The sequence below is a fragment of the Mastigoproctus giganteus genome, chromosome 6 (assembly GCF_048544385.1).
Source record: "Mastigoproctus giganteus isolate SK-2022 chromosome 6, ASM4854438v1, whole genome shotgun sequence".
Classification (NCBI taxonomy): Eukaryota; Metazoa; Arthropoda; class Arachnida; order Uropygi; family Thelyphonidae; genus Mastigoproctus; species Mastigoproctus giganteus.
In genome coordinates, this window is record NC_143580.1 from 208177813 (window position 1) to 208193281 (window position 15469).

At 35.1% G+C, this 15469-nt stretch overlaps 1 protein-coding gene across 4 annotated transcripts in view; it reads right to left on the reverse strand.

The window, feature by feature from the left end:
* LOC150084912 (cyclin-dependent kinase 20-like) overlaps positions 1-15469 on the reverse strand; it is a 107146-nt gene that overhangs the window by 43580 nt on the left and 48097 nt on the right. For all 4 annotated transcript variants that reach the window (XM_090375639.1, XM_090375642.1, XM_090375638.1 and 1 more), the window contains exon 5: positions 937-1058. In XM_090375639.1, coding sequence (XP_090231765.1) covers positions 937-1058 — 122 coding nt within the window. The remainder of the gene's footprint in view (positions 1-936; positions 1059-15469) is intronic.

A 15469-nucleotide genomic window follows, 5' to 3' on the forward strand; every position in this document is an offset into this window, starting at 1 on the left:
ATTCCTCCTATTGTGTCGGGGCAGAATTGCAGACTTATACACATTCTGATCTAACTTTCAGCATAAATTGTTAGGTCATGTTTGCTTAACACTATTAAATTCTAATGCTATTAATTTAATATCATTAGAATTTAAATTAAGAAGAAAGTATTACAGAAATTTAACTGTTACCAATATTTTATCCACTAGTAAAGTTAAAATTAAGTTACCAAAGTTACTGGAAAGAATGTAACTTAGCAGAAAACTTTTATATTAATTTTAATTTTTTTATTTAAATATAAATATAAATTTATATTTTATATTAATACAAACTTTTATATTAAGATAAAATCATAGGACTGTTTATCAGCATATTATGCTTTCAAATATTAGCATAATAGGAATTTTCTGTCTGTGGATTTGTCTTGGATTGTCTATTAGACACCATCTCCATCATCATTGCTTCAAGGAAATACTCTTGCAAACTTTGCCCTTTACAGACAAAGTGAGTTAAAGATTTTGCCAATATCAATGGCCCTGTGTCGAAATTTGGCTACTGTCAGAGGAAACACTCTTCAGACTGCTTCTCTAAGATCTGATAGGTTAGTGACTAAAAGCTCAACAATTTTGTTCATCACATTAGTAATGTGACCTTTACTACCCAACCAAATTCTAAAACCATATCTCATTCCCAGACAAGAGACAGTTTTGTTTTTTAGTGAATAACTTTTTTTGTTGTGATCACAATGTTGTATTGTTTCTCACTGGAAAAGGCTAAGATGTATGAATCAAATAATTCATTCTAACATTATTTAAATTATTTATGCAAGTTGCATTACATTAAATTTATATCTTTTCTGAATGCAGAGGGCATATTTCCTCAGTCTTAGTTCTATACCAACAATGTATCTTTCCAAATATACACCACAGTACAGTACATCATATCAGTATCTTTACCTTGTTGCTACTTGGTGACTGTAGTTTCTTCCTGTGCCCTTCTCAAAAAGTCGTGCCTGACCAAAATCAGCTATCTTCAGCCATCCTGTAGAGCTGACAAGTAAATTAGCTGGCTTCAAGTCCTAATATCAAATTCACATGTAAAAATAAATAAATAAAATACTCTTCATAAAAGTGTGTTAATGTATAAAAATAAAAATTAAAGGTGAAGCAGTGCAATGCGGAATTCATTAAAATAATGTATAAAAATATATGTATAAAATAACCTTATAAATTTTAAAAAATTAATATAAAAATAAATTTATACTGAATAAATCATCAACTAATATTTAGTGACCAGCCCTTAGTCAATAATAATCTACAGAAATAAAATCTGTTAGTTTACAGACAATTAATTGGTGACCAAGGCAATGAGAATTAAAAATGCAAAATGTTTTTCAATTTTGTTTTTCTTTGCATACATTCTCATTTTTTCGGATATTTTATACTTTTTATAAATGCTTTCATAATTCTTATGTGACTCATACCATACTAACATGCCATGCCATGAGCATCACTATCAAAAAAGTGAATTCTTCTGTACAACAAAAATGTTCATTCACATAAATGCCAAACATTGGCAGCATTTTCATTCATAAACGAGAAAGTTTTTTAAATTAAATGTAACATATTCTTATCGACCCAGCAACTGGCCACCAACTAAGTATTGTTTAGACTGACTCCAAGCTTACAGATATATTAGTAAATAAAAGATAGTTGTGAAATAGTAATATTAATAGGTGTATATGATGCAAGAAAGCAAGCCTATGAGCATAGCATTAGCCAAAAAAAAAATAAAAAATCACACAACCATTCCCTCTAAATGTTTGTCCAGTTCCTCCTTGAATTTACTTAAGCTATCAACTTCCACAACGACAGATGGAAGTTTGTTCTAGCAATTAACCACTGGCTAAAGGCAAATTTCCGCACATCTATTCTACAACTGTCTTTCCTCAATTTGAATTTATGCCCCCTTAGGTTTGTAATCTGAGAAAGTGGAAGGATCCCATCAGAATTCAGCGTGTCAACCCATTCAAGGCCTTTTACACCTCAATCAGATCACCTTGCAGGTGCCTAGTCTCCAGGTGCTGCAACAAAGGTTGGCAGGGTTGTTAAGAAATATTGTTCAAGGTTTAGGCCTAAATGGTTATCTAATGAACTAATGAGACTCATAATAGAGAAGAAAAATGCATGGGATGCATATAAATTATCAAGCGACTCAGAAGCCTATGGCAAATATAAGTTAGTCTGTAATCAGGTGACAAAGGAGGTTAGACAGGCGAAGGCAGATTACGAGAAATCCTTGGCAAAAGATGCTAAGAAAAACAGCAAGGATTTCTTTACTTATATAAACTCTAAAAGGAAGGGGATGAATCTGATTGGTCCACTTGACATCGATGGTTCGACTATTGATGATCCTGCTCAGATAGCAAACAAACTTAATGAGTATTTTGCATCTACATTCCCACACGAGGAATTATTAAGGTTTGAAAATGGCAAAATGTTATCAAATTGTAGCAGGATACTTAATGATTTTGGAATAACTGAGAGCAAAGTGGAGGAGAAATTGTTGAAGTTGAACATAAGAAAAGCACCTGGGGTGGATGGGATCTATCCTGTTATATTAAAGGAGGCGGCAAAGCAACTAAGCAAACCCTTAGCCAAAATTATGAAAGCGTCCTTGGACTCAGGGGAGGTTCCCACGGAACCTCCCCTGAGTCCAAGGATGCAAAATTCCTGTATATCGTTGCTATACTATACTGCTAGCAAAATTCCTGTATATCATTGCCAAAACCCATGACCTGCTCTTGCAGCCTGTCTGTATTGCTCAGAAAACTTCATATCTGACTGCACAATTACTCCCAGGTCTTTTTCATTTTCTACCACACAGTTTGTACGTTGCTCTAGGGTTACTGCTACCCATACGCAGTACTTTGCATTTGTCAATGTTAAACTTCAGTTGCCACTTCTCAGCCCATCTGCCCAAATTTTCTAGATCCTGTTGCAGTAGCACTGTCATTAATTAACAACCCTGCCAACATTTGTATCATCTGCAAACTTCAACACTAAGCCTGATATACATTCATCAACATCATTGATAAATATATAGAACAACAGTGGACCCAACACTGAACCTGTGGAACTCCACTAATAACATTAGTTCAACAAAGAACAGCGTCCACTGATTACCACCCACTGTCTTCTCCCACTCAACCACCCTTTTATCCATTCTAGCAACTTACCCTTAATACCATTCTGCTCCAATTTGTACAGTAGTCTTGTATGCGCAACAGTGTCAAAAGCTTTCTTGAAATCCAAGTATATGATATCAAAATTATTTTTTGCATCCAGTTCCTTTGTAACCACATCATAGTATCTAATCAAATTTGTCACACAAGACTTTCCCCTAACAAACCCATGATGTGTCTGAATTATTGCTGCAGTCTTGTCTAGATGATCCTGCAATGCATCTTTAACCAGTGACTCCATTATTTTACGCAGAACAGAAGAACAGCAGAACTTTTATCCAGTCTAGCAACTTACCCTTAATACCATTCTGCTCCAATTTGTACAGTAGGCTTGCATGCGCAACGGTGTCAAAAGCTTTCTTGAAATCCAAGTATATGATATCAAAATTATTTTTTGCATCCAGTTCCTTTGTAACCACATCATAGTATCCAATCACATTTGTCACATAAGACTTTCCCCTAACAAACCCATGCTGTGTCTGAATTATTGCTGCAGTCTTGTCTGGTTGATCCTGCAATGCATCTTTAACCACTGACTCCATTATTTTACGCAGAACAGAAGTTAAACTAACTGGTCTGTAATTAATCATGTCACCCTTCAATTCCTTTATTTGCAAATTCTTAATACACAAATGATCACTGCTGATAACCAGATCAAGAGTATTACCCTCTCTGGTTACCTTTCGAACATGCTGCTGCAGAAAACAATCATCCAATAAATCCACAAAATCTTGCTAGTGTGTGAATGACCAACCCACAAGTTCCAGTCAATATCTGGGAAGTTAAAATTAAGACATTATAAGAAATTCTGATTTACTAGCCCACTCTATTTCTCTGTATGATTGTTCGTTGTACTCATTCAAGTTATTAGGCCTATAACACACTCCTTCTCTTATTTTTTCTTTCCCAGTACTTAGGTCACATCAAACTGACTCAACATTGCACTGTCCGTCTATGTCAACTGGATGTACTTCCTTTGATTTTATGTTTTTCTTTATTAACAGCATAATCCCTCCTCCCTTCCTATTCTGTCTATCCTTTCTGTACACATTGTCCTCCCCAAATTCCAATTCTGCATTCCTAATATCTGTGTGAAATATTAAATATACATCACAGTCTGATTTTACATTTTGTGTGTATGCATACTCTGATTGTTGTCAAAAGGGAATATGTTTTATTTTACAATACACAAATTTGTTGCATAACAGTCTGGCTATGGACAGTGTTGTCTTTTTTAACACCTATCATGGTAGATTTGGCTTTCTTTTTTTTTTTTTTCATCTGAAACGAAAAACTGCAAGTACTAGAAATGAGTTATTACTATACTAACAAGAGACACATTTCAATCGTGGTTCATTTGATCCTCGCATATGGCATTCTGAACCTGACCAGTGTATTGGGAGGAACCCTTCCCGTAATTAGCGTTTATCCTGTGGTGTTCAGAGAGGGAATAAGCAATGACCAGGCAGAGTAAAACATCTACTTCGGCCACTACAAAGCATTAAGTTTTGTTAAGTTTATGATTTTGAGGTCCATTTGCCATTTCACAACAACATTCTACCCTTGTCTATTGCTCTGTTTCTATACAGCCGACAAAACCCGGACTTTGTTACTGGCCACGAATAATACATTTTATAACTGCTTTATATGTACTGTATAGAAAAAAAAGAAAATGTATCTGTTCTGTTTTCGTTTGTGGTGGGAAAATTTGTTGCAAAGTTAATTAAAGGAAAAGAGAGTGGGAAATGCAACAAAAAAATTCAGCCAATCACAAAGATTTTCATTTGCTTTATTGGCAGAAAAAGTTCTGCAGCGCTTATCAAGCATCATGTACCTTCAAGCTTCTCAGAACATGAAAAAATTTACTCATTACCACCATTTTTTTCCAACTTGTGATAGAAAGGCTGAAGATGTAAGTAAATTTATTATTCCAGTTTTCATTAGTTTCCAGTTTTTTTCATTAGTTTCCATTTCCATTCACAAATTGTGGATCATAATTTGTGAATGTGGGCCATTCACAAATTATGAATGATCCATGACGTTGTCCAGTTTTGATATAATACAGTGGATTCCGGTTATTTGGGCCACATGTTAATCGGGGCAGCCATTTATTTGGGACAAATCTTAAAAAACAGAACCCAATCGAGAAAATAGCCAGGGTTTACTTTGCTTAATTGGGACAAAATTCCGTTTAATCGGGGCAGGAGACCGCAGCACTGGGGATTACCCTACGATTGTCTCCAACCGTACCACGTAGTTCGGTGGGATTTCTGGAGGTCACAACCATAAAATAATAAAAACAATTAGCAGTCACTTGTTTATTGGGCTTTTCTGTTAGTGCAATCTATCATAAACGGATAGTAAACTCGATCGTATTGAATTTGCGATAATTCCAACAGCTGAAATTCTGTGGGTTATTATGGTAAAATTTGTTTACACTTCCATGGAATCTTCAATCATATAAAAAAAATAATTTTCAGAATCTTCTCTTCGTTCCTATTTTTAAAGCTTTGTAACTCGTTACTCCGTTCTCACTTGTGCGTATTGTGTTACTTGTAATTTGTGTGTGCCGTGTTTTTTGTTATTGATTGCTTATCTTTTTACTGTTTTAAATTTTAACCCCCACCCACAAATGTCAGTGAACAGAAATGTCAACTAGTTTAGTTAGTATGTACATATTACAATGCATATTAATTATTCTGATTTTCACGTATATTCTTCCGAATTTCAAGTATCATTTAATTTTTTAATTGGTAAGGTAATAAAGGGTAAATTTATGCTTAATATATCTTTGCTTTTATAGCCTGTGGATAATATTCCTCCTATTTTCGCTAATTAGAATCGCTGTTTAATAGAATTAAAATTCAATTCACAAACATGATCACAATAACCGGTGCTTACTACACATCATATAGTGAACGGTACTTTACTATGGTGAGTTCGTCATAATGTGATTTGATTGTACAGTAATTGTAAATGGTGGGGGGTACATTGTATTTTTATCTATTTACGTGAAACTTCGGATAATTGGGGCAGCCGCTTAATCGGGCTCATTGCTGTAGATTTATTTATTTTAATATTCTTTGCATTCTGTTGCAATTTGACAGAACAATTTGTAATTTTATTACTCTGGTGTCAGTAATTTTTTTTTTTTTTTTTATTGAAACTTTGTTGAAGGGTCATTTACAGATCAGAGAAAGATATAATATGAATTTCAAAAAGCTATTTTTCTTCTCGGCGCTTTTTTTTTTTTTTTTTCGCGCTTAGTGAACAATGAATGCGCACCTCTGAATAGAGAAGTATGCATTGATTTCCTTTGTGCGCAATGCAATGCCAACTTTGTAGTGATTCGGTAATAAGTGATTTTATTATTAAATATAAGTGAATTTATTAATCCAGTTTTCATAAGTTTACATTATGGACATTCACAAATTATGAATGGTCCATAAGTTGGCGATCGTCAAACGTTGTATAGTTTGTAATAATAATAATAATAATTTATTGTTATTATTAGTAGTAGCCATATGGTGTGAGGAAGAAAAAAAAAAAAAAAATTCCCAAGTTACCCTGCGAGAGAGAATCAGAAGTAGAAAGGAATCACCAAGAAAGAGAAGAATGATGATATCCAGCTCAGGACCCTTGGTGTGCCAAGCCCATACTCACCAGTATAGGCTTGGCACACCAAGCTCCCGGGGTTAATATGTTACTCATTGCTGTAAATTTATTTGATTTATTTATTTTTTTATCTATTCTTTGTCTGTGCACGTAGCACAGTGACATCACCACTATCCTTTCCCTACACTGGGTGGAAAAGGCCCAAGTTTGAATCCCATCAATGGGGCAAGGAACTTTAATGGGCTTTTTTCACTCCGTGGCTGAGTTAGTTGGTCTCAGGTTTAGATAGCAGTTTTTTTCCTCAGAAATGGGATTTTTTTTTTTCCGTCTAGCAAACAGGCAAATCAACCAGAGAACACATGCAATTTTTGGACAAAATAAATATATCGGTAGATGTAATCATTTATATGGGACCCTAATATTGTAATTTTTTTTTTTACTATTCTTTGCATTTTGTTACAATTTGACAGAACGATTTGTTCTGTCAAACAAAAAAAAATTGTTCTGTTGACAGACACTAAATATAAGAACTGATTCTGCAAATTAGTTGGTGATTATTTAAAATGTTTTTTGAAAATATTGTACATGCATGATGACAGCCAAATTAAAGGCTGAGATTCCCTTGTCTGCTTCAGTGAATGATATACACACTATCAAGTGTGTATATCAATCACTCCAACTAGTGGTGTTGATAAGTGTCTACCACGAAACAGATTTTCTTATTCTTCTCACACCCACCTGTTGAACAGGCTAAATATAAGAAGCTTTATAGTTTAAAAATGATGGAGTTCCACATATGATTGCTGATAAACCACAAAGTGCAGTTATTTTATAAATTTCATTATTCTACAACAAGTAAGTTGAAACAAAACATGCAAGAAAATTTTTTCTAATCAACTGTAATTATAATTTCTTATAATACAATTATAAGAAAATTATAATTTCTTTTTAGAATGTAAAAAAAAGAATAAAAGCACACAAAGCGGTAATGCTAAAAGGAAGAGGAAAAGAGAGTCCATAGCAGCACTATAAAAAGAATTTTTCTAGTGCAATAAAATCTGCCAAGTATTTTGCTGTTATTCTTGATTGTACATCCGATATCAGCCATCAGGAACAAGGCCAGATTAAGGTATTCCTGCGCCCCTTGCAGAAAGATTATTTCGTTGCCCTTTGCATATCCTAGAAATCTGGGTAAAGGCGCCAACTCCGAGCTATAATCAGCTTCTGGAGCCCCTGTGTCTGCACGGGTAGCACAATGGTATCGTCACCGTCCTCCCCACACCAGGTGGAAAAGGCCCAAGTTCGAATCCCGTCGATGATGCAAGGAACTTTAATGGGGTTTTTCACTCCGTGGCTGAGTTAGTCGGCCTCGGGTGTAGCTTGCAAGGATTTTCCCCAGAAACTGGGGTTTTTCGTCCAGCAACAACAGGCAAATTGACCAGAGAACACATGCAATTTATAGGCACAAAAACACATGGGTAGGTGTAATCAATTACGGGAGACCTTAATAAATTTATTTTTTCTGAAGCCCCTGTAAGAATGATGCCCTGGGCGACTGCCATATTAGCTCATGTCTTAATCCAGCACTGATCAGGAACAAACACCCCAGATAATTAGATACATCTCCAACGGCACATTCCCCAATACACCAGTCAGTGTGTATGAACAGTTCATAAAATTTATCAATGTACCGCAGAAAATTTGTACAATGTGCTGAAACAGAAATTCGATTAGGGTTAGACAACTAATATCTGAGGGCAAGGTTATGACACTGGAGCTAATATGAAAGGAAAAGTTTCAGGTGTTCAGGCAGAACTTTTAAAGGAAAATTCAAGGATATTTTTTACACCATCTGCTTGTCACAGTTACAATCTAGTTCTATGGGATATGGCCAAAACCTGTCCTGATGCAATGACCTTTTTTGGGACACTTCAATGTCTGTACGTGCTCTTTTCAGCATCAACAAAGAAATGGTCATTTTCCAAAAATATGTGAAGGATCTTTCTGTAAAGCCTCTCTGTGAAACAAGGTGGGAGTGTCGAATGCAGTGTAAGGTATCAAGTTGGTGATTTCGATGATGCACTTTTGGAAATATCATCAGAAGATGCCCAAGCAAGAAGTGAAGCTGAATCACTAGCTAACCAGATCAAGGAATACAAGTTTCTTGTTTCATTAGTATTTTGACATGATTTTTTTGTTTCACATAAGTAAAAAACTGCAAAATGATTCTACAGATCTTGCTACAGCTCTTTCTTTTTCATTTAAAAACCTTCTGCACTGAATGCCAAAGTACAGGCATACCTCGAATAACGAATAGGATGCGTTCCACGAAATTACTTCGTTAAGCGAAACTTCGTTTTCAGAGGTAAAAATACTATGGCCAGAATAGGGATACATTCCTACGTAAAGAAAATGAAAAGCTTTTTTTTTTCGAACAAAGAAAAGTTTTATTAAATAAACAGTCAACTTACATACAAAGTGAAATCTCATTTTAAAATATGAGCCTAAAGTTGATTGTTTATGCTTTTTCCCTCTTTCATTTAGCGATTGCCTATACGGAGTTATTGCATTTAACACTGATCGCTTAACAATAACACTTCTTCCTAAATCAGGATCATTTTCACTAAAAAAATTTGAAACGTTTTCAATGTCATTTAAGCACCTTTTTAAATCTTTGGTTGTTAACACTTTTTCGGCAGGAACTTCTTTAACTTCGTCTTCATCATCTTTGTCTTCGTTGCTAACAAGGTTTTCTAAATCTTCCACTGAAAAACCATCTTCTGCATTCAATAAATTTCTAACATCCTCTTCATCGACATTTTCGAAACCTAGTGATTGAGCCATCTGGATAACTTCATTTCTAATTTCTTGGATGTTATTTTCTTCTTCTAGTACAACTTCTGGCCATATTTTGCACCAAACTCCATTTAAGCATTTCTTAGTGACTTCTTTCCAAGAACTATCAACGTTTTCAATTGCGTTTTTAATGGTGTAGTTTTTCCAAAAAGTTTTAACTGTCATTTCCTCTTTATCCTCTAGTTCAGTTAAACTGCTTAATGTTCGACGCAGATAATAAGCTTTAAATGATGCTATTACTCCCTGATCCAATGGTTGAATCAGGGAAGTTGTGTTTGCTGGAAGAAACACAACTTTGACAGGAATGCATGTGTCCAACGTGTTAAGATCAGTAGGATGTCCCGGAGCATTGTCTGACAACAAAAGAGCTTTTTCTTCAAAGTTGTTTTTTTTGACAATACCGTTTTACTTCAGGACAAAAGTGGTTAACAAACCAATCAGTAAATAACTCCTTGGTAACCCACGCTTTTCTATTTGCTTTCCATATTACAGGTAAATTCATTTTTATGTTACCTTTTAACGCCCTCGGATTTTCTGAATGGTAAACTAATAACAATTTTAATTTATAATCGCCAGAGGCATTTGATCCAAAGAGTAACGTTAAACGGTCTTTGGCTGCTTTGAACCCAGCAGCTGATTTTTCTTCAATAGAAATGAAACTTTTTGTTGGTAGCCGTTTCCAGAACAAACCGCTTTCGTCAACATTGAACACCAAATTTGGAAAATTTTGACGTTCAATTATTTCCTTTAGTTTTTCTGGAAACTTATTTGCAGCTTCTCCTGTTAATTTTACACTATGAATCCTGGCCCGTTTTTTAAATTTCTCGAACCAACCACGAGAAGCCCCAAAGGTTTCCGTAATTTCTTCAGTTTGTTTAGATTTCAGGTGATTAAACTGGAATATTTTTTTTTTATGTTAAATGGGGATTGAAATTTCCGACTTCGTTATATCGAAGCTTCGTTAGCAGAGGTAACGTTAACCGAGGTATGCCTGTATAGGGAGACTGGCTTTCAACAAATCTTAGTTGATGTCACAAAAAAATTATTAATATTATTATTATTACCCGTAATTGATTACATAAACCCGTATTTGTGTCTGTAAATTGCGTGTGATCTCTGGTCAATTTGCCTATTTTGCTGGATGAAAAAATCCCAGTTATTGGTGAAAAAAACCTTGCTATCTACACCCGAGACCGACTAACTCAGCCACGGAGTGAAAAAAGCCCATTAAACTTCCTCGCATTGTCAGCTGGATTCGAACCCAGGCCTTTTCCACCTGGTGTGAGGACTGTGACGATACCCATGCAGACTAGTTGGTGCCACAGAACTTGCGACAGAATTGAAAGAATTTCCAGAATTTCACACAAGAAGATTACAAAAAAGAAAGAGGCACTTCAATTACCAGCCTGCTGATGAACCTATAACATATCCTAAGGAAGCTTACAAGGTAAACTGCTTTAATAAAATCATAGACAAGGCTTTGCAGCCCCTAGATTCATGTTTCTAGCAGTTAATAAAACATAATGATCTTTTTTTCTAAGAATTCCAAAGGATGAGTTAAGAAAACACATGCAGATTTAGAAATCACACTTTCAGATGCTAAAATCATTGAGGGCAACGAATCAGTCAAGTCTGTGAAGGTGGCAGATATTGATGGCCATATGCTAGTGGAGGAAATGGAAGCACTGAAACCAATTCTTCCAGAATCGTGCTTTGAAAATCCTTTAAATATTTTACAATTTCTAGCAACTAATGAAAGAGCCACTGGATTTTCGAATTTATTGATATCGCTAAGAATATTTTTAATGATTCCAGTGACTGTAGCGTCTGGTGAAAGAAGCTTTTCCAGATTAAAGTTTATTAAAACATAATTAATTAAATAATAAATATTTAAATTATAAATTATACAAATTATTCAATTAAAACATATCTAGGGTCGACAACACTTCAAGAGAGACTCACCAGCCTTGCTGTTGTATCCATTGGAAGAGAAGCAAAGAATTTGAATTTTGAGAAAGTCTTCAAAGATTTTGCCGATAAATGGGCAAGAAAAATATCCTTCTGATTAGTTTTGTTTATATTATCAACATTTCTGGTCAATTGTTAACAAATTGTAATATAAAAATAATAAACAATTATTATTAGTTTTAGTTTTTCACTATTTCAAAATATTGAGGGATTAATATCGAATTTTTCAAGAGGCCCTGCCGGCATATTCCAATCGGGCCCCACATTTGCTAAGGATGCACCGGCACATTTTGCTCAAGTTTTGACCTGGTATCTAACTAGAAGGTATGGTCAACGGTGGATAGATAGAGGTGGGCCTGTAATGTGGCCTCCCAGATCACCAGACTTAAATCCTATGGATTTTTGTATCTGGGGTCATGTAAAAAGCTTGGTGTATACTTCTGACATTAACACAGTTGAGGAATTGCAGCATCAGGTTGAAGGAGCTTTTCAGCAAAACAGAAATGACCCAGGAATGCCTGAGAGGATTTGCAACTCAATGTAGAGAAGACTACAAAGCTGCGTACAGATGCAAAGACAGCATTTTGAACACCTTTTGTAACATCTGTAAAATCCTGTGGTGTTGAAACCAAAAAATTAAAAATGTATTATCTTATGTTTAAATACCATCAAAAATATCTACATCTTGGCTAGAAATCACTGTCAACAACGTGCACTCTTCTGGCAGCATGTTTTGCTCCATTTGGTAAAAATGGGGCAAAACATGCGATTCAAAATTTTGGACACTAAATGTATGTGACTGCATTTATGCATACAAGTGACTTAGATGGTGCAATTCTCCTTGAAATTGATGAGCAAACTGCATATGAAGAAGAGGAAAACAATTCCAAAGCGGCACCAAAAGTATTTTCAACAGAAGATTGGAGAAAGTTTTTCGGGGGGGGGGGTGAGTAACATGGCCTGCGAGGCGATTATGAATGGAAATCCAAATGTTGAACGTAGCATCTAGATACGGAAAATTTTACAAGATGGGATTGAATGCTACAAAGACTTGAACGCCAAGAAAAAGAAAAGACGACTTCACCAGACTTCATTATTGAAATACCTAAATAAACAACCGCCTTTTAAAAGCTATTTTCTCATCTCTCGTGATGCCTTTTCATTAAAAAATTTTTGCAATATTTTTTTATTTCAAATCCTTTTAATTGGCTATCAAGCGCAAATTGTTTATAGATTTATTATAATTTGTTTATAGACTGTTTCTCTGGTATGCATTCAATTGAAACCCATTATAATTATAATTCAATCAGCATGGTTTCACATAACACGGAATAGTTTCAGTACCAATTTTCAGTGCTATGCGGGGTATTGCTATATATTGTTTGTCAGTACATGCCTACCTGTCAATCAATATATCATTCTCGACTTCTGTGTCCAGACTGATAATGCCTACCATCTGTAAATTACCGAGTGAGCAGTGATAGAGTGGGGCAGTGGCAAAGTAATTTTCCTGGTAAGTTAGCCAAAGTTTCCCATGGTTGTCGTGTTGGCTTCCTTTACCTTCGCCGATTAAGCACTTAAAAAGTGCTTAATCATATTATAGTGTTTTAATGAATATATCACACTCTTTAATTATATTGTATTGTATATCTGCCAACTTTTGACTTCTGCAAATCTGGAGATCAGGTAATTGTAAGCAGGAGGAAAATTTGGGTTTTTTTTTTTTTTTTTTGCTAAAACAAGCAAAAAATAAGAGTTTTTCACAAAAAAAAAAGCAGGTGGAAAATAGAATATTTTTTGGAAAAAGTAGGAGATTTTTTAAAGTCCACTGCACTAAAAATTAAATTTCACTAACAAATACTGTACATACATTTTATATTACAATACAGTCACAGCACCATTTATCAATATAAGTATCCTTTCAAGCATTATCTCACCTGGTATTTTTCTGTCTAACAATCCAAACCAGATTTCGGTTTGGATTGCCTGTTAGACACCAACTGATTGTGATTACTTCAAGAAAGACACTGTTGCAGACTTTGCCCTCTTCAAAAATGCTGAATCCAAGTTTTGTTCTTACATTTTGGAAATGTGTTTTGGACTACATTTTGGAAATGTGTAGTCTTGTGTAGTTGCAGAATGGAAACTAAGCTGTTTCTATTCTGCAACAGGGACTACCATACCTGACAGTGAATTTGTTAACAAAAAATAAGTAGAAATTTATAGAACTTTTTTCAAAATTTAAATTTTAACATTTTACTGTTTTGTACTGTTTTACTATTTTTTTTATATTTGCAAAAAGAAAAAAAACAAGAAAAAGTGAGATGGAGATTGAGTCAAAAATGCAGATTCTCCATCATAAACCCAGAGTTGTAATGTAAATTTAAACTTCTAGCATAACTATGTTTAGAACAAGAACCAACAAAGTCAGAATGAGTTGTTATGCTTGCACTGCTTAATGCACAGATGTTGAGAGAGAGAGAAACTGAGTGAGTGAGTGATGAAATGAAGAAATAAAGCAAAAAATTTATAAATCAACTCTTTTCCTCAGGCACTGAAGAAAAGAGCTGATTTTCTGGAGAGAATTAAATCAGGGGGCTCAACAGGTAATTACTATCCACCATAATACTAACATATATTTCCATGCATCTGCATGGCCAAATCAGCAGGTTCCACATTTCCTTTCCTTAGCGATTGAATTGCCCATTCTGGGCAATTCAATCGCTAAGGAAAGGAAATGTATTCTGTAGTAACAAGGATAACAGAACAGAACCAAGGAATGTCTGTCGGGTGCAAAATTTTATAATACTTCATCACCTTTTAAGGGTATAAAAGGTGATATTTTTGTACAAGTATTAATAATATTAAAACATAGATTGTTGTTGTTGTATTTGGGTTTTCTGGCACAAGGGCCTCTTGGGCCATATTGTGCCTGTTCGATATTTGCTTATCACAAATTTCTCATGTTATTGTGATCATAGGCTATTATAGAGATTTATCTGTTTTAAATAAGTAAACAGTTCCTCCAAATTTGCATCATTGCCAAGAATCTGCAATAAGTTTATCGGTTCCTTCAAATGGGATAGGGATGTAAAGGTTGATTTTCTGGTAGTTGAAAGTTGGGGACATTCAATGAGAATATGATATATTGTCAACTGCGACTGGCACAACAAACACTGAGGAGGGTTCTCTCCCATAAGCAAATACAGATGAGTTGTATGTGAATGTCCAGTGCGGAGCCTTGCTAGAATTACTTCTTTCGCCTGCTTTTCCTGATACTAGATGTCCACAATTTTGGCTCTTTTTTTATCTGCAGCAGTTTATTATTTATTTGAGCTTTCCAGAGGTCAGACCATTGCTTCCTACATGATGTTTCAATGATGGATTTGTAGTCGGTGTAGGGCACTGTTTGTTGCCTGGAAGTGCTTGAGTCAGGGTGTTTAGCGGCGGCGTCCGCTTGTTCATTACCTGGAATGCCTGCATGACCAGGTATCCAGCAGAAGGTAACCTTCTGGTTGGCTTTTTGACAGTAAAATAACTTGGACCGTATCTCTTTAAGAATCGGATGTGAGGGCGACATGGTAGTTTGAATGGCAGTGATTGCACTTAAGGAGTCTGTGTATATCAGAGATTGCTTTATACAGCTGTTGTGTATTCTATCTAGAGCTAGTTTAATTGCAAATAATTCTGCAGTATAGATAGTGCATTCCGTAGGAAGAGACACAGCAATTGAGAAGGCAAAAGAAACTGCTGCAGCACCAACGGCTGCATCTGTTTTGGAGCCATCAGTATAGATAGGTACTTTA